The 18,728-nt window shown below is 47.9% G+C and overlaps 1 protein-coding gene across 1 annotated transcript in view; it reads right to left on the reverse strand.

The window, feature by feature from the left end:
• The window catches only part of LOC144149740 (phospholipid scramblase 1-like), a 94,857-nt gene that overhangs the window by 9,850 nt on the left and 66,279 nt on the right, over nucleotides 1–18,728 (reverse strand). The window contains exons 5-6 of the mRNA XM_077681398.1: nucleotides 758–928; nucleotides 28–186 (exon numbers count right to left, since the gene is read on the reverse strand). Coding sequence (XP_077537524.1) covers nucleotides 28–186; nucleotides 758–928 — 330 coding nt within the window. The remainder of the gene's footprint in view (nucleotides 1–27; nucleotides 187–757; nucleotides 929–18,728) is intronic.

The following is an 18,728-nucleotide window of genomic DNA, read 5'->3' on the forward strand; positions in this document are numbered from 1 at the left end:
CGCCAATTTCATTGGGGCACATCTTACGATAAGCATGGTGCATGCCAGCAGCGCCGCCTTCACGTGCACGTCCAAGTCGATAGGGAAGTTGAGGCTGAAGACGTCGGCGTCCAGATACATGTTCCGAGAACTTCCGGATACCTGTCTCGTGATGTTGCCGATCAGGGCACCTCCCAAGGTCCGCACCTGTTCGCAGAGGAAACGCGAAATTCGATGCTCTAGGTGAATACATAAGATGGAACAGTTCCCGAGCACCAAGGACCGACGCGTGCCACAAGTAGTGTCGTTTGTCAGTAGACGCTACGAATACGCGCTGATGCGCGGGTGTTCACCAAGAATTGAACACCGGGGTGGGTGTGCCATTTTCTAGCAGCGCTGGTCATCCTTGACGCTGACGCTCATGACGAAGATTGCGAACATTTACTTCACGTTACACAGGCATGAAAGTCGAACTCCTGAACACACAAATCTATATAAGCGGCGAGGACTACATATAAGTTGTTGATAAACTGAGCGACCGTGCAAACTACCAGCTATAAACGTTATCATACCATGAGTTCGCGTCTGCTGGACACAAATGGTGCACACAAACCAGGTATGGACATGCCCTTTTACTGGAGCTACTGAATGAAATTCGCCTTCGTGTGTAAAAGGAAAAGAAGACTCGTTACGGAATAGTGGGGTGCCTTCAGAAACACAAGGTGGGAAGGTAGACGCCTCTAGTGGATTTGGAGGGTTTGGAATTTGGAGCACTTGCCTCGAATTTGGCCTCCAAGCAGTAGAAGAAGGTCTGTGTGCAGAATGGGCCCGAGACGGAGATCATCGGGTTCAACTGCCGGTCGTAGACTGTGTACGAGGGGAACAATGGCGACCAGTCCTGGTACAGGTACGCTATGGTCACAGACGGGGGCGCCTGCACCTCGATGTACTGCGGAGGTGCCGCCGCACAAACATAGGAATGAATCTCAAAAGAGGCACCGTCAGTTAGCTGTCCCACTGTGCCTAGAAATTACTGCGTACTTTCAGTTACTCACTCGTTATTGGTGATATAATGTGTTTTCCTGTGTGTGTGTCTGTTTGCCGGTCTCTACACGTACACTTTTTCTTCCTAAAAGTCGGGAAACACGGGCGTTCAATATTGACGGAACGCTTTCGTTGTTTTACTTACTCTCATCGCTTCAGCGCTCCGTATACGGTGCCAGCCACGCACGCTGTGGTTTCTTTTAAGCTTTAGATACGGTTAATTCACCCCGAGCAGCCGCATTCGCATTTACCATGCAATTTGGTAGCAAGCCTATGCTAGCTGATATAACAAATGCTTGTACGAGATTCAAAGCAGCCACACATTGGCATTGTCAAATATAAACACTGCCTGCTCACCCACCCACTTACCACACACACACGCACGCACGCACGCACACGCGCACACGTTCGAGCACATTCAAGCACACGCATAGCCCACCAAGTGAAGCCCACAGACAAACTGCAAAACCACCACTGGCTAAAACGTTCTCGTTACGTCGTGGCGTTTTATTCGGTAAAACCCAGAGCTTATCACAGGGAAAATTCTACGGATTGCCGGTGTCCGTCCGCCATTCTGTCAACTATATACACATTCTGTTCAGAAACCTGATTCTGATCAAGGGAAGAGTTCTTTTTTTCCTTGGGGGGGGGGGGGGGTGGGGGGGGTGGGGGGGGGGGGTGTCTACAAAAAATTTAAAAATCATCTTCCGTCTAACGACAAGGAATGTTGAAACGCGCAGCTTTTCTGGGTGCGAAAATGAAATGGCGAAGTGCCAAGGTCACACTGGCTGCAATCGAAGTAAAAGCCTCATAGCCAAAGTCCAAACTCAGACGAGAGGGAACCAACCCCTCAAGAAAAAACTTAGTCCCCCCCACCTCACCGCCACACATTATTATCGATTTACCATTGACTTGGACCAAAATATCGACTGCCTAATTCTAAAGCCAAAGCTTAAGCAACGAACCAAATAAAATGCCGAGGGGCCCGAATGCGACGATGGGGCAATCGGATCGACGTAACGCAAGGTTTCCGTGTTAGATTCCGACCGCTGGCAGCATTTTTTTTTCTTTTCATCCTCATAATCATTATTGGCGCTTTCATTAGTTAATTTGGCTTTACTGGCGTGTGCTTTGATTACGGCACCGCCATCAGTGAGACCAGGGTAAGCTTCGCCTTGATAACGGAGGGTCGACATTCTCTTGCACCACTCCGATGAGTCAACCCGGAACCCTCCCTCGCAAAGAGCTTGCATGCTCGCCGATTCACCAGGGATATGACCATGGTGAGTTGGACAGCAGAAAAAATATATAATATAACACAGTGTCCCGACCTATTTGCTTTCTTGTGCACCTCTATAAGAGCAAAAAGATACCAGGCTCCTTCTTGAAGTTACATTGCTGTTCACAGCTTCAGAACGTGTTATGCTGCGGATGTGAAAGATATTCAGTTCAGAACCAATCTTCAGATCCTAACGCGCTTTACGCGAGTCTTAAAAGACACCCCCCCTAGTGCTATGGGCAACTTGTCCATAACAACGTCGAATAAAATTCTTTAGCATGATGGTAATGCAATCAGTATACGCTTCGAGCTTCGCGATCGCTGCGCCGCCTGCCGCTTCTTCTCCGCGGCGCTTACGGGAGCTTCGCTGCGCGGCTCATTGGGGCTCATGCAGGGTTTTCGTTCTCTTTTGCTTAGTCTTCCCTTCCGCACCCTAAACAACTTGTTATGGTGATGTCTGTAAGAAAATGGTACGTTTAGGGCACTTTAAAAAAGAGCTGCGTCTTGGTAGAGTGCTCGAACGCACGCAAAAGCTATCCGGGGTGGGGGGAGGGGGGGGGGGGGGGTGGGGGGTCGGTCCTGCGCGCTTCTAGGCCGCTCTTGCGGGCGGCGGCGACGGCAGCAGCATATCACCACTGCCACCTCCGAATACGTCAGCCACAAGTGAATTCTGCTGTCGCCTCGTTAAGACCTGATACTTGCACATTGAGAGGCTGGTTTCGTTTTTCAGCGCGGACAACGAATGCGGCTCTGTTTCGAATATATACGTCGTAGAAATATATGTTTCGGTGATCCGATTAATCAACACCTGGCAATAAATGATCTTTCAAGTCCGGAAGAAACAGAACAGTTCGTAGGGGAATGAGAAAAACCCAGTGCAGCTTGTGAAATGCTAAATACGTTTGTCGAAACTTGAGTAAGATCGTGCTCATTAAACCAATTAAATGCGAAATGCACTATTTCGCAAGAGATGGGGGAGGGGAATGATTAACTGTCGTTGTGCACAAATGCAGAACGAAATCAAGGAATGAACGTTTTTGTAATCACACACACAAGCTGCGCGTTTAATTTCCTTCGGTTTTTCGACTTTAACGCACAGCTGATCACTCGGTGGGCACATTTTTCGAAGTACAGGGCAGAGAGTTCACAATAATAAAATCTGTCCCTGGAAGAGTTATGGTATTTGATAAGGCCATCTGATTTAAGTTCGTGCTAGTTTCTGCAGGCTCCCTGTGTAATGTTTCGTAGACGCGTTTAGTCGAGGACGCGGCTTTATACGCCCGTCGCCGCGCTGGTCGCGGGGGATATCTGTAGCACACGATGAATGTTTGCGAGCGCTCACCTCAGGACGAGACGACCCTGCACTAAACTCTTTGTCGGGTGCGGACCACCAGGTATACTTTTGTATTATTCACCGTACTCCTTTTGTAGAGTGTTCGTGCAATTTATGCCACATTGTTTGTCCAAGGTAGTGATCAATATCCGAGGTATTACATAATAGCAATCGTAACTGGCGTGGTGTCAGGTATGAGTGCTCCGCTGGAATATGTAAGCGCACAAAACCGATTTACATCATGGTGTACACGCATCGCATGACCATCTGAGGAGACGCTGCTTACGGAGACACTGTTAGTAAATTTCAGGGCAGTGGAATTACAATCAGTTCCGTGCATATGCAGGCTTCGCTACATTGGTATGGGAAACACACCTGGCGCTCATACAGACCGAATGTACCACACTAAGATCTCACCAGAAACGTTTACCCTCTCGTAAATACACCACATTTGCGAACAGAGTGATTGCTCCAGAGTAGTCCATGTTTCGACCGCATGCAAACGGTAAATCTCAGTCTCCAACGTGCCCCAAAGCAGCGGCGACAGTGGGGAGCGCTTCGGAAACTCCCGCGGCTGGTTTCAAAACTGGCCGTTAGGGGGATTTCAGTGGCGCCCCTACAGGCAGCGCTCGAAGCGTATAAACGGGGTTACGGCATATCAAAGGCGTGCTGGTGTTTTAAAGCAAAGCTTTCTACCTCTACCAGCCGATGGTTCTTTCGCGGCGTGCGGGACAATAAACTACCATCGCCGCGGAGGCGGCTGCGGCGGGGCCGTGGGTTTCACTCACGGAGCACACTGTAGATGACGCGGCGAATTTAACCAGCGTTCCCCGCGCGGATGTGCCTGCAAGCCGGCGGGCGCGCCGGCGGTACGACTTTGTCGTCTGCTTTAGCGACGGTTGTTTTGGGCCAGTTTTGGCGCAGCTTCGCGTCCATTGCGCGCTTCCTTCGCATGGCTTGATTACCTTTTTCGACAGCACCTCCTGGATAACCCGTACCCGGCGGAATTAAGTGGTCCTACGGCAAAGATGCGTTAAGGGTTGGTTTGAAGGGCGGGAAAATAAAATGTAGAGACCACATACAGACATCTGGCCGCTAGAGAAACGCCACCTCTTGCGCACTGCTTGACACGAAAGAGAGTCTGTTTTCTAAATTGATCAATGCCAATTGAGTTGTATTTTAAAAGGTATTACAAAAGGCGGAAGAAGCAATTGGTCCTGATAAATAGCAATTATAAAAGTTCCCTCAGCTTTCTCGCAATTCTCAAACTTACTAAACTAACTAGTTTAAACCGGTATAAATCGGAATCACTAAGCTCACACGCCGAATTGTTTAGGTGTGTGCGCTCGTGTCACGCGGTGGTGTAGCCCCGAGCTAGCACATCAGGATGGCTAGGTTCCGCTGTCTCTCCCTTTCAAAGACGCTCCCCTCCCTTTTCTTTCTGCCGACCGCACGGCCGGCCTACGGCAGCGGCGTCCACCACTCTAGCCTGGCCGTGGCCGACGCTGCTGCGTTCGGGACGCCGCCCCCGCGAATTCCAAGTAACGGCTGGCAGAATCTCTCGTTGCACTCTTTGTAGAGCCACGTGTGTGAATTCAAGTGACGTCGCATGGGCATTTGTTGTGGGTGTCGCTTAAAGCTTTGCTTTCCAACCACCATCACTGCGTGGATCGGAGCCGATTTTTTTTCCTTGCCTGTCATGATGTTTTCTAATGTTGTGGAAATACGTCTGCTTGGCTGAGAATCTCGACTGTTTTGATCTGCTGCAGATCTTTGTACAGACGCTGCTTTCGCACCTTGCCTCATAGTTGTTTCACTAAGGCCCGCTAAAGGCCCCTACGATGCTGGCGCCATGTGCTATGCGCGCAGTTCACTTATGAATTTACCGAGGCAGGCGCTAGAGAGTTGCGGTATTGCTGCGCAAAAGTGATTGCGGTGAACCTGTCAACGTAAACAAAAAAGAAACCCAACCTTATGCTACTCTACGGATTCGTGTTAAATTCTCACCCTCACCCCAAGTTAACTCAATCGATCACCGTCTTGTATGGCTGTGCGAATAGGTGCAGCCTTTGGCGAAGCAGACCTTATGGATCCGAAATATGTTGCGGAGGGAGAACAAATGCTGAAGCGAGCAAAAAGCAGGTCATTTTTAAGTATCTACGGTTGAAGTCATTCCTTTTCCCACTCATGCTAAAGCAAGACGAGAAAATGAGGTTGCACTACACGTTTCGGTATGCGCCGTGCGTCATAAAGTGTTTCCGTGTTCACTAACCGCGAAGAAGCTGCTGACACCGACACCCTCAGCAATTTCATTCCATATTGTGTGTGCATGGTCTGGTGACAAAAATAACGACATTATACCCTTTAGAAGGAGGTGAACATTGATAGGCACTGTGATGACGTTTAGTGTTCGCTGCTGTGAATGGAGGCAAATACCCAATAAGGGTTACGCCCGGGGGTTATCCGAAGCGCAAGAAACGAAAACTTGATATCTGTTCCATGACTTCAATGCGCGGTATTGGCGCCTAACTGTGGCAGAAAAAAATGGCCGTCATCTGAAAGATGCGTAAAATTAGGGGCGCACTTGGCAGCGTAATTCTCTGCGTAGAGTTGTACGAGGGAGACCGATATTCGGCTCAGATGCCTTCGAACACGCAACCTCGCTACTACTGTGCTTTTGAATCTGCGAGCGTTTTGAAGTAAACTCAGCAAAAAACAAAAACAAAAACAACTGGCAATGTTTGCACTAAGTCCCGCGAGACTTGAACCATAGCGAAGCTACAAGATTTCTTTCTATGTAATCACTTGCGGACACATCGTCACGCGTTTGTACAACTTTGGTCTTCTTTATTTACCTCATCTGTCGTTGCTTTGCACTGTGCTAGCGGTAGTCATCGTCATGTGCATCGATTACGTTGTGTTCCACATGCCAAGCATTATATGCGCGGTGGCGCTTGACGACCGCTGCGGCGCAGCGGCGGCGCGTGCGTTCCCGACGCATGCGTGGTGTTCCTGGAGCCCCGTGGAGGTTCGTGGAGCAGGTGTTGCTCCAGCCGTGGCGTTGTTGGTTGCCAGGCAACGCGAAGAGCTCCTCCCACGGAGCAAGATATAAAGAGGAGCGCCGACTGTGGCCCAGAAAAAATCTTTTGCTCGGGCAGATAATGTCCACGCGCCGCCGGCCGCCCAGCTTTCCCTTTGCTCTCTTCCTCCTCCGTTCGCCCTCTCGTCGCTGTGCCTCTGTACATGGCTCTTCCCTTCTTCGCTCTCCCCAGAGGCATCTTTTCTTGCGCAGCGACGTCTGTCTTATGCCTGTCCTACTATGCAGGAGGCATGCGTGCACGCGCGGAATTTAAACACCCGTGCGCGGCCGCAATAGACGGCGCAGATAAGCGCACGCCGCCGCATACATGGCGATCGCTTATTCCCGGAACGTGTAGTCTGACATTATGAACATCCACTAAAAATATTGTACTAACCCAGCACATGTAAGACGCAACTGAACGACGACGACTTCAGAAGCACCAAAGAATGAGCAAGAGTAATATGGAACGCCACAACATAGTCTAGCGTGATTCTGCTTACGACGAATCGATGCAGCGCAAAGGTTACCCTCTGTTGTTATCCCGCTCTCCGGCCGCGTGCTTAATTATTTATGCTGCTTCTGCGCACGAACAACGCTTACAAGGGTCGCCCGGAGTCTCCATCGGCAAACGGCAATGAGACACATTTCTGTGCCAATGACTGAATTGGACGGCTGCCCTGTTGTATCAACTGTACAAAAACACTGTCAGCTTGATAAGGAACCCAAGAATATCAAACGCATACTTCATTTTAACTCATGCCGCAACTTACCGCCCGATGTTCACTGTCGCTCTACGGTCGTGTTATCTCGTCGATAACACCGCGGTCTCCAAATAAAATGCTGCGATTTGTATGGCTGCAATTTTTTGGCCTACCAGGGTTCCCGGCGTTTTTTTTTTTTTTTTCGTTAAGCGACTGACCAGCAAAACAACCGGCTCGTTAAACCTTTTCTTTCGGCGAGTTATCGCGAAATGAAGGCTTGTGAAAAGACCGCACTGTCAGGGACTTGATCTTGAGCAGATTGCTAGGTCGCGGGCAGTCGCGGGTGATGTTATCGCATTTCTGTTCTTTTCCGATGAGCGTGTAAGTGCCGGCCGGTGTTCTAGGCGCACTCTGTTTTGGACGCAAGTTGCAGAACTGCGAGAAAGCTGAGGGAACTTTTATAATCACCAGTGATCAGAACCAGTTACTCCTTTCGCCTTTTGTAAAACCTGTTAAAACAGAGCCAAATTGGTATTCCCAAATTTACAAAACGGAGCCACATTTTCGGCAAGCACCGCGCAAAAGGTAGTGTTTGTATAGCAGCCATATGTTTGTATGTGGTCTCTATATTTTGTTTTCCCGCCATGGAAACCAATCCTTAACGTATCTTTGCCGTACGGCCACTCAATTCCTTCGGGTCCGGGTTACCCGGAAGGTGCTGTCGAACAAGTTAATCAACTGTGCGAAGGAGGCGCGCAATGAACGCGAAGCGGCGCCAAAGCAGGCCCAAAGCAGTCCGTGCCCAAAACTACCGTCGCCGAAGCAGACGACAGAGCCGACGGAATGCGTTCCGGCAACTCGCCCGCCGGCGCAAGGGGAACGCCGGCCGCTTAGCCGCCGCCGGCTAAGGTCCTTTTCGCTGCGCCACCTACATTGTGCTCCGCGAGTTATGGACATTAAGAGCCCGCCGGAGAGAGCGAAGTCGGCGCTCCTGTTTATCTTGCTCCGTGGCTCCTCCGTGTTTCCTCGAAGTGTTCTGGGACACTCGGCGGTCGCCGCGAGGCACTCGCCAACTGGGCTCGGCATTTTCTAGGTATTTTAACACGCCACACATTACGACCACCGTATACAACAGTTCCGCTGTTAAAAATACCTGTCTGTTCATGTAACGCGTAATGCTTCCCATTTTGTACGCCTAAGGAAAGGCTATATATCTGAAATAAACAAAGCTTGACGATGCAAATCATCACAGCAAGCCGGCCTAGTTGGAAACGATTCATGATTGGACTTGCGCAAAGCAAACGGGGACGAGGAAGGTGCGCTCCTCCTTGTCGTTCCTTCCTTGTCCCCGTTTGTTTTGCGCAAGTCCAATCATGGATGCAAATCAGTTGATTATGAAAGAAATTCATTGTGTCGAGATTCGAAAGCTGGACCTTTTCGTATGGCAACAAGTTGTCCACACACCACAATGCCTTTTCGTCCTCCAGAAATGCGCAAAACCGGCACCTCTGTATTGTGTTGGCGGCCATCTGTGGCCATGCCTGTGGCTGGAGCCCGGCCGTGCACCACAGGACGACGGACACTGAGCGAAACTGAAGCATACTTGGCTATGAAGTGAACCCGTTGGCTTTGAAATTCAGCTAAAAAGACCGACATCATTGCGGATGCTACATTACTGGCAAAGCGAAAGAAAAAAAAATGCCCTGTTCTAATGGAGCCAGGCCGCTGCATAATGGCCATGCCGCCCTGCACAACAAGTGAGAGAAATACAAGCGCGTCGGAACAAAGAGGCCATTTGGAGGAACAAAGAGAACAAAGCGCGATAGAACGAAGAGAACAAATAGGTCGGAACAAAGAGGCCAAAGAGGCCCTCGGGAACAAAGAGGCCATTTGGAGGAGTAGGAAGAACAGGTGCAATCGCTGAATACCGAACATCGCCGACCGATCTCCCTCACCTCCTGCCTCGGAAAGCTCATCGAACACGTTATACACAACAGACTCGTCAAGCATTTACAGCACAGACAACTCCTTCCTCACACAATGATTGCTTTCCGACCTAAACTATCCCCACAGGATATTCTTCTTCAACTGTCCCACGACATAATCGCGCCAAAGCATAAACATGACACTGCCACTATACTAGCATTAGATTTAACTAAAGCCTTTGATAATGTTTCACACACAGCAATACTTAAAGGCTTACACTCCATAGGCCAAGGATCACGCATATACAATTATATCCGAAGTTTTCTCACGAACAGGACAGCTATTATACAAATCGCCGATATCACTTCCCCCACCCTGACTCTCTCTTCAAAGGGCACGCCACAAGGCGCCGTCCTTTCCCCTTTACTGTTCAATCTCGCCATCTTAACCGTTCCCCAACCACTCCAAGAAATTCCTAATCTTAATTTTGGTTTGTACGCCGACGACATTACACTGTGGGTCAACAAAGGCAGCGACGCTGAAATTGAGAGCACTCTACAAAGAGGAGTAGAAACCGTAATAGAAGAGGCTGGAAGAGCGGGTCTCACCTGTTCGCCAACCAAATCCCAACTGCTCGTACTCCCACCAAAAACACAAACTTCATCCTCCCCCCCCTCATATCCACATACACATGCCAGGCGGCCCCATCCCTAAGGTTGAAATAATCAGAATCTTGGGCTTAACCATCCAACATAACAGATCCAATAATCATTTCGTACGCCAGCTCGACCAACACGACCAGCACCTAATGTGGGGATGCCCGAGAGATCCATATCCAAAAATAACCACATGCGAGTAGTGGGAGGAGGCGTTGCGCTGCCCAGACCAGGAGGCCCAAGCTTCAATGGTCGACCGGGCGGCCGCGGTCGCCGCCAAAACGGTGGCCTCCATCGTCAACTAACTCTGCTCCCATGTAAATGTAAATTTTTCTTCTTGCCGGAGGCCAAAGAGCTTATGTGGACTATGAACAAGTTTATTACGAAGAACGAAGAAGGGCACACTTTTTTCGAAACAACATTGAAAGCCCATTCGAAAAAAAGGCATTTTAAAGAAATGTTCTTCGCACACGTATTTCAACAATCGCGTACCATCTGCTTTGAGTTGTTCTAACTTCACTAAAGCGTAGGACGAAAAAATTAAAGCCGTTCCACTCAATGTGAAAGCTGTCGTTAGTACAGAGCAGTGATTCGCTATAACGGGCTGTAGCACCGTTCTCCGCTCACTGTTACCACCAAATGCAATTCAAATTTCTCGCCTTTGCAGTGCTCACGCACCCCTGCCTGAAACTGCGCCAGCGGGAGTCCTGTTCTCTTTGTGCTTTTCTCCCCGCACGTGCAGCGTTGCACTGCCACATTTTGCGAAAAATCAACCCAACGGGCGTCCTTAACTAAAGGAACACTGGCGCTGCCGGTTAGTTACGTCTATTATTCCTCAAATGTACCTATAGTTTTCTTTCCGCTAAACAACGGGAAGATGTATGACAAGCGCCAGCGTTTCACGAGTTTCGAACGCTTATGCCTATATAAACCGCTGGGCTTTGAAGCCTCTGGGGTACGCCGCAAACCACAGCGTTATCCCGGGACGCCTTGGTGCTCTATATACGCCTCGAGCGCTGCCTGTAGAGGCGCCACTGAAATCCCCCTAGCGGCCCGTTACGAAAGCAGCCGCAGGAGTCTCCGGCCAGCTCCTAGCTGTCGCCGCTGATTTTGCGGCATGTTCACGACTGAGATTTACAGCTTGTATGCGTTCGAAATACATATTTATGTGGAGCAGTCACTCTGTTCGCAAATGTGGTGCATTTACGAGTGCGTAAACATTTCTGACGCGATATTAGTGCGACACCTTACGTCTGTATGAGCACCAGGTGTGGGTAACAGGCCGACTTCGCGAAACCGCACATGAATGAATATGATTGTAATTCCACTGTCCTGAAATTTACTAACAGTGTCTGTGTGGTCATGCTGCGGCCAAAGACTACGATGTAAATCGGCTTTGTGTGCTTGCATAATCTGGAGGAGCAATCATGCCTGACAGCCCCCCAGTTACGCTTGCCTCGGGTATTCATCACTACGTGGACAAGGCATTGTGCCATAAATTTAACGAACATTCTACAAAATAAGTATGATGGATAATGCAAAATTATACTCGGGAAACAGCCCTCGACAAAAGATTTTATGCTGGGTCGTCTTGTCGCAAGGTGAGCGCTCGCAAATATTCGTCTGCTACATATCTCCTCCACGAGCAGCGCGGAGACTGGCTTACAGAGTTATCCACATCCGCGACTAAACGCTTCATCGAAACATCGTCATATGGTGAGGGAGCCAGCAGAATCTAGCACAAACTGAAATCAGAGGGCCTTACGGGACACCACAATCTTCCAACTACACCTTTTCTCGCTTGTGAACTTCCTACCCCGTATATCTCAAAAAATGCGCCCGCTGAGTGATCAGCTGCTCGTTGAAGTTAATAAACAAAAGAAAAGTGAACGCACAGCTTGTGTGTGATTACTAAAACTTTCATTTCTTGATTTCGCTCCGCATTTGTACACACCAATAATTAGGCGTCCACCTCTCTATCCCCCCACCCCTCTTTCTAGGTTTAGGTTTACACCCTTTAGCCTTTCCGATGCTGCTCTGGGTTTTTCCTTTCCCGTAGGAGCTATTCTGTGTCTTCCGGACTTGGCAAACCATTTATTTGTCCGTGGTTTCATTAACTTTATTTGGGCCTTGCTATAAGGCGTGAGTGGGCACATATTTAACGAAGTACAGCAATGGAATATACTTAAATTTTCGCGTGGCTTATATTCCCGTAAAAGGGACGAGTTTTTGTCAGGGATTGGGTGATCACATCCACGAAACACACTTTTCTACGGTGTATAGTATATATTAAAACAAAGCCTAATTCCTTGTCCGCGCTGCGAAACGAAACCAGCCTCCCACTGTGCCAATACGAGGTCTGAACGACGCGACAATAGATTTCACATGTGCCTGGCGTATTAGGAGGTGACCGCGATGATAAGCTGTTGCCGTCGCCGACGCCCGTAGGAGAGTCCCAGAAGCCCGCAGAACTGCCTCCCCGGATAGCTCTTGTTGGCGTTCGAGCACTATACCATGATGCAGCTGTTCTTTTGAAGTGCGGTGAACGTACCATTTGCTTTCCGACATTACCATAACAAGTTGTTCAGGGCGCGGAAAGGCAACAAGGAGAGAAAGAGACCGAAACACTGCATTATACCCAATGAGCCACGCAGCGGATCCCGTAAGCGCCGCGGAGAAGCGGTGGCAGGCGGCGCAGCGATCACGAAGCTCGAGGCGTACACTTGGGTCGAACAAGCGAGCTAGGACGAGAAGGCGAGCGCGTAAAGTTCTCTGCACTTAAAATACATTCACACGCTGACTCCAGCCTTTCCCGAAAAGCACATCAGAAACTCTCGCCTGTGTATCGTGCGCAACGTCTGCCGCCTCGGCGGTTACGTCTCTCATCTTCCTCGCAGCAATGGTGCCGCTCACCGCGCAGCCTGTGCATGTCGCGCCCCAGAATGACATAGTCTAATTCTCCTTTTTTTTTATTTATGTCCCTAAAATGGTGCCCGCCACGGATTACTCCCTTCATGGACAGGAACAGAATTCAAACGGAAATGGGGAACTCGCCAATTTTCTCTAACACGAGCTAATGATTACGTACCATGACATAAAACTGCAGCAGCTTCTCGTCTTTTTTTTTATTATTATTTACCTATGCTCACAAACATTCTGGGGTTTTACGCACTTACGCTGCTGCTGGACTGTAATGTTCGGCGGGTTCGACCGTATGGCTATGGATTAACTTCGACCACCTAGGGTCTTTATGCGGGCCGGAATCTCGAAACCATTGAAGTGCGAAGCACTTTAGACCTGCCCTTCAGGGGAGGAATTAACCGACCGTTTCGGCGGGTGAGGATGAGCGCTAGGCGGATGTGACGTCACGTTTGTTCCCAGCGCTCCCGCGCGGTATGTTTACATTTTTCCGAGTGCTGCCTACACGGCGTGCGCGCCGTAGAGACTCAAGTAGCCGCGTTGGACTTTTGCTGTCAACGCAAGTGTGATGGTTGTCGCCCTGGCAATCGTCGTTCAAGGGCTCCAGCGCCTTCTGGTTCTACGGCTTTGCAATCAGCTGTGGGCGTTCAACCAGTTCAACTGTCCGCCATCGGCCGACTCAGGTGAGCGCTCATTTTTGGCGGGTTTGCAATCAGTTCGCATATCTCCTACTGAAAAGCTCAATTGCTTTCTGCTCGCTGCAGTTATATTAGCGACGTTTACGAAATTCTTAACGGCGCGTTCTCACCGTCTTGCGTCATTGTCACTGTTTATGCTGCTCTGTTCGCCTCTGTCGGCGATCGCGAGCTGTTGACGGTTTGTTGCACGGCGCAGAAACTCGCTCTCATGCAAACCCGTCTCGCCCATGGCGTTTCTTTGTCTCTTCTTTAATGTGGCGTCATTAAAATCACTTGTTAGCCTCGAGGCTTTTTCTAGACAACGTGCCTTGTGCTAACCGTGTTGTAACGAAAATGAACTTGCAAAAACGACCTATTGGTGAAGTTAGGAGCGTGACAGGAGGCTGTTGGGAAGTTTTTCGTGTGTGCGTGTGGTTCGTGAGGGCGTTGTAACACACTGCTTTAGCCTGTTGCACTCGTTACTGCATCCAGCACTTTTGCTTGCCAGGAGTGCCTGCCAAGGGATGCTGACTTCGTTATGTGTTTTCATCTTTAATAGTGAGGCCAGTCGGCGTTCAATAACCAATGGAAAGTCAGCGGGAACGACCCGGATAACGCAGGGTGGGCAAGAGCACTGCTTGTGTGGTCTTCTCTGTCGTTTGACCTTTTTTTACTCATCCTAGACTGTTTATTTACTGCTGCCTGAACGGTGTTTCATTCCTCATGTTCCATTTCTTTCTCTTGCAGCATCTCTTGACTGCAGTCACGGTACCCCTAGCCTGCCTGCAGCACTCATCCTGCCATTCCAGTGGGAACTAATGTTCGCAGGCCACTTGTCACAACCTAACGGGTTCCCGCACTTGCCTGGCTTATAATTGATGGTATACTTTAGATCCACCATTGCGTTCTCACTCTGCGTACATTTCAAGTGAGGGTTTACAGTAACACGGTAGTTGATAGCCATGAAGACAGCAGCGTGTGTACTGGAAATCAAACTCAGTTATTTAGGCCAATGTCAATACCACCCTGGTCTACGTATCCATTCCAGCCTGACATTTTCAAGCACAAGTTTTTCAGTAAGTAGTGAAACAATGAAGAGGTAGGGATAGCTTATGCACTGCTTATTTACTACCTTTATTTTTTTACTGTTGAAAATGTATGGACGATGCTATATGTACCACCTAGTGAAGTCCCACCAGAAATTGTTATATGCACTATCGATATCGCGCAATCTATGAGGCAGGCTGGCGTGACCTTCGTGCAAACGGCATCGTACGTGGTTTCCGTCACGACAAAGTTTGCACTGTAGTCTTGGATGTGTAATGGGTTATGGCTGACCACAGGGCTGTTTACGGCGCCTTTCACATTCCAGTGGAGGCAGGCACAGAAATTACGTGGTCGGCCAGGACACAATACATGGTGTTGGTCAACACCGTAGATATACCGTGCCTTGGCTGCCCACGTCATTTTTTTTTACTTTTGAGTTTTGTGTAAGCAAGTATGTATCTAGTGCCCCTATGCTGTCTATCCTTGGGTTTTGTAAACCCTCTGAATAATATCACACGGTAGCTTTATTCATCTTCACGAGATTTCTGAGGTGCCAGATTGCTCAGATCTCTCATGGTCTCCTGTGGCTGCAGGGATGTACAATGTCTGGGGCTCGATTCCTGGCTGCCGAGGCTGCATTGAATTTACAAAGCCAAAAAAATTACCTTTTGTACGCGATGTCTTGGTTTACGCTGAAGATCCTCGAGTGAGAGGTCTACTACGCTGCCCTGTGCCTCGTAGTGCGAAGTGCCTTCAGTTTTACTCGATTATGCAGCAGTCAATTAATGCCTGCTCATGCAAACTCTTGAGTGCAAACGGGAGAAGGTGCGCCTACCTTGCCTTGAGCTGCTAGACCAAGTTGGCTTTTTCACACGACGTCTAAGCTGTGCGAGAAAGCCATACAAGGCTAAGAATGTTGTAAAATACGCCTTTTATGTGAAGCAGCTCATCCATAGCATTTAAAAAAAAAGCTTAAAGGAGCCATGAAGACAAAACACAAGTTTGTGTTATTCGAAAGATTTCGTGTTTATAGGGCCCCCAGCGCTTGTCCGCATGCAAACGGTGCTTTATTCACTGAGAAATTAATTAATGCAAGTTAAAATTTTGATTTTCCCACTAAATGCGTTTTCGTGGTCTGCAATGACATCACAGGGCCTTGTTTACCGTTAGTGAACCCAGATGACACCACCACACCGTGGCAAGCCATTTTCTGCCCTTGGTTTGTTTGTGAACGTATTTGTACCTGGCTTGTTTTGTTAATGGAGACAATCGTTTCGTGAAACATGGTGCTCCCTCGACAAATACGGTCATGCAAGACATCATCACTTGCGTCAATCGGCCAATGTCGTCTGAAACAACCTCAAAGCCCCGCAGTCCTGTGCAGCTAGACCAAGCATAGTGCAACAGCAGTACGCATCGGTACTTCTATGTTTACGTGTGCTTTCGTAACCTCCACTGTTTGTCCCACCATTCTTAGTGCTTTAAAAAGAATGTGCCCTCAATTTAAGCGCAAATAGCTCGTTCTGCAAGCTTATAAGCTCTGCCTAATTTGCGTTTGCCTTTGCCGCTCTCCGCCAATCGCAGGGCTGTCTGGTATGACATCATAGGTTCTGTTGCGAAAAATGAGCTAGTGGGTCACATGGCCATTCCCTTTTTTCCTAATTATGTAGCTTATTTGAGCAAAGTTTACGGTAAAAGTGGTGTCAGTATGATTTTAATGAGACAATCTTTTGAATGAACCAAACTTGTGTTTTCTCTTCATGGCTCCTTTAAGGCACATTATTTTGCAATGCGATCATTAAACGTTTTACACCCTCCTACCACCCTGCTTTTATTGTTAATAAACGCGCTTTGTATTGTAGACACAGGAAAATGAAGCAGGAAGACTTAGATATTTTTTTCAGCTGCACAGTGTCCCAGGCTATGCACCTGATGTAATGCTGTTTCTTCATCACGGTTTGCATTGTGCTTTGAAACAGTTTGTTACCAAGATCCAAAGACTCAGTTGGAGATTTCATGTCATGAATGATACAAAAAGATCATCTGTGGAAGCAATGCCCATCTTATTCTTGTCATTTTGTAGTTTATGAGAGCTGCTGCATCCAAGCATTGTATGGTATATTTATGAACTAGAAAATACATGGAAAAGGCAGTCTCTAAGCTGGAGGAAAACTGTCGAGTAGCATCTGCATTTAGTTTAAATAGTGGCGTGTTGCCCAACTGCTGGGCAAGCGCTACTAATTTTATGCCATGTGAACTCTTAGGCGGTTACATGTTGATAAAAAAATTACGTGCTATCTTCAGTCATTCACTGCAACTCGTTTGTGCTCATGGGGAGCATTCGGAGTGTGACGCTTAGCATGACAAAAATCAGAACACGCCTAATCAGTTGGACTCAAGCTATACCTGGTCATGATGTGTCTACTTCTGAATGCTTAAATACCTGGTCATATATGAAAAACGGCCAACTTAACAAGCTGAAGGAAAAGAAGCAGCCCCACCCCTTCACCGTAAAATAAAAAGAATGTTTGCTGGTAACTAAAAATAGGTCTGCATCCAAAAGGTCCAAGGGAGGCTGTTGTTTCTTACGCATTCAAGAATACATCAATACTGTTATTGTTTTACAATATAAAGTGAATTTTTTTTACACTACTTCCTCGGCTTCAGTTGGTGTTGTCCTTTCTGGGTGACCTATGAGACCAAAGGTACAATGTAATTAACAGCACGGCAATACTGGTTGTAAACGTGATACAGAAAGAGCACAAAAATATCCATGGCAAAACTCAGGACTTTTGTTGTGTTGTTTTTAATTATAATTATTAGTTAATTTTGTTTCGTCCTATGGCACGATTCAATTCTCGAAACCAGCTTTCCTGCGAAACTTATTGAGCACATTTTTCATACCAGGCAATATTATGTGCAATGGCTGCACAACACTTTCTGCCTGAATATAAATGTGGCCAAAAAATGTCTTTGTTATTTTGAAGCAGGCAGTTTTCATTGCTAGTCAGACAAAATGGGGCCAGATGCCATCTGTGCAGAACCGCATGTGACCGCACCATGGGAAGTGTTGTCCAGTTTTTTGCAAATCACTTGTTAGCCCTATGGGAACCACAGCACGTCTAGTGACCGCCATAATCTTTTTCTCAGCCATATAAATTGACGTGAACCTTTCTCGTCCTTATTTAAAACAGATTTCCTTTTTTATTGTTAGAACCCTTTTTACAGTAAGCGCTATTTTTTTTTGTAGAGAAAAGGAACTGCCACCTAAAGAAAACCACCTCTGTTTCGAAAATGATATGCTCAAGATTAGTATCATACTACACAATGAGAACATATAAATGTTAAAATGTAAAAAATTAGCCATATACACAAATAACTTATGAAGTGTGCCTCTGGGCAAATTGGTTTTCAATACATAAACAAAGGAGTGCTTCAAAAAGAAAGAATGGTCTGTTTCACAACAACCTAAAATGATGTTTTGGCTCTGAGGAAGATTAAGTACACTATTTATATGGTACTAGGAAATGTCTAAGCAGCATTCCTGATTCGCCCAGTCTTTCTCCGAGCATTACTGACAGTTTCTCTCTTGTTGATCGAAGGAAGTAGTGAAATGCACTGAAAGCATCAAATCTGCATTCGCACCGTTCAGTTGCATGGTCTGGTTCATTAACAAGGAACCACACGACGTACAGACATGCTCGCACGTCAGCTCAGAGTTGCGTATCGAGAAAGTCTGGGCGAGCTAGAGAAGCTGTTGAGGAAATATAAGCTTGCCAGTCGACACAGGTGTTGTACTTAAACATCAGTAAAGCAAGCATTATGGGCCAAACCAACGATGCCAGAAATAGCTACATTCATACTGGGCAAGTGTTCGAACCACTGTGGTGGGTTGACGCCACGATCATAAAGTTGCCCCGCCAGCTTGACAGCCCTGGCGCGAATTTTGTGTGTCAGTCCAGCCCACAATTGAAGACTTCCACGTTATTATTGTGATTTGTGGCAGCCAGATTGGTGGGATCAGCCCATGGATGATTGGTCAGAAGCAGTGACAAGCAGCCATGTTGACCCTCCGAATGCTTGAA

Source organism: Haemaphysalis longicornis, unplaced genomic scaffold, assembly GCF_048455015.1.
Source record: "Haemaphysalis longicornis isolate Haplotype H1 unplaced genomic scaffold, Haemaphysalis longicornis Haplotype H1 scaffold_8, whole genome shotgun sequence".
Classification (NCBI taxonomy): domain Eukaryota; kingdom Metazoa; phylum Arthropoda; class Arachnida; order Ixodida; family Ixodidae; genus Haemaphysalis; species Haemaphysalis longicornis.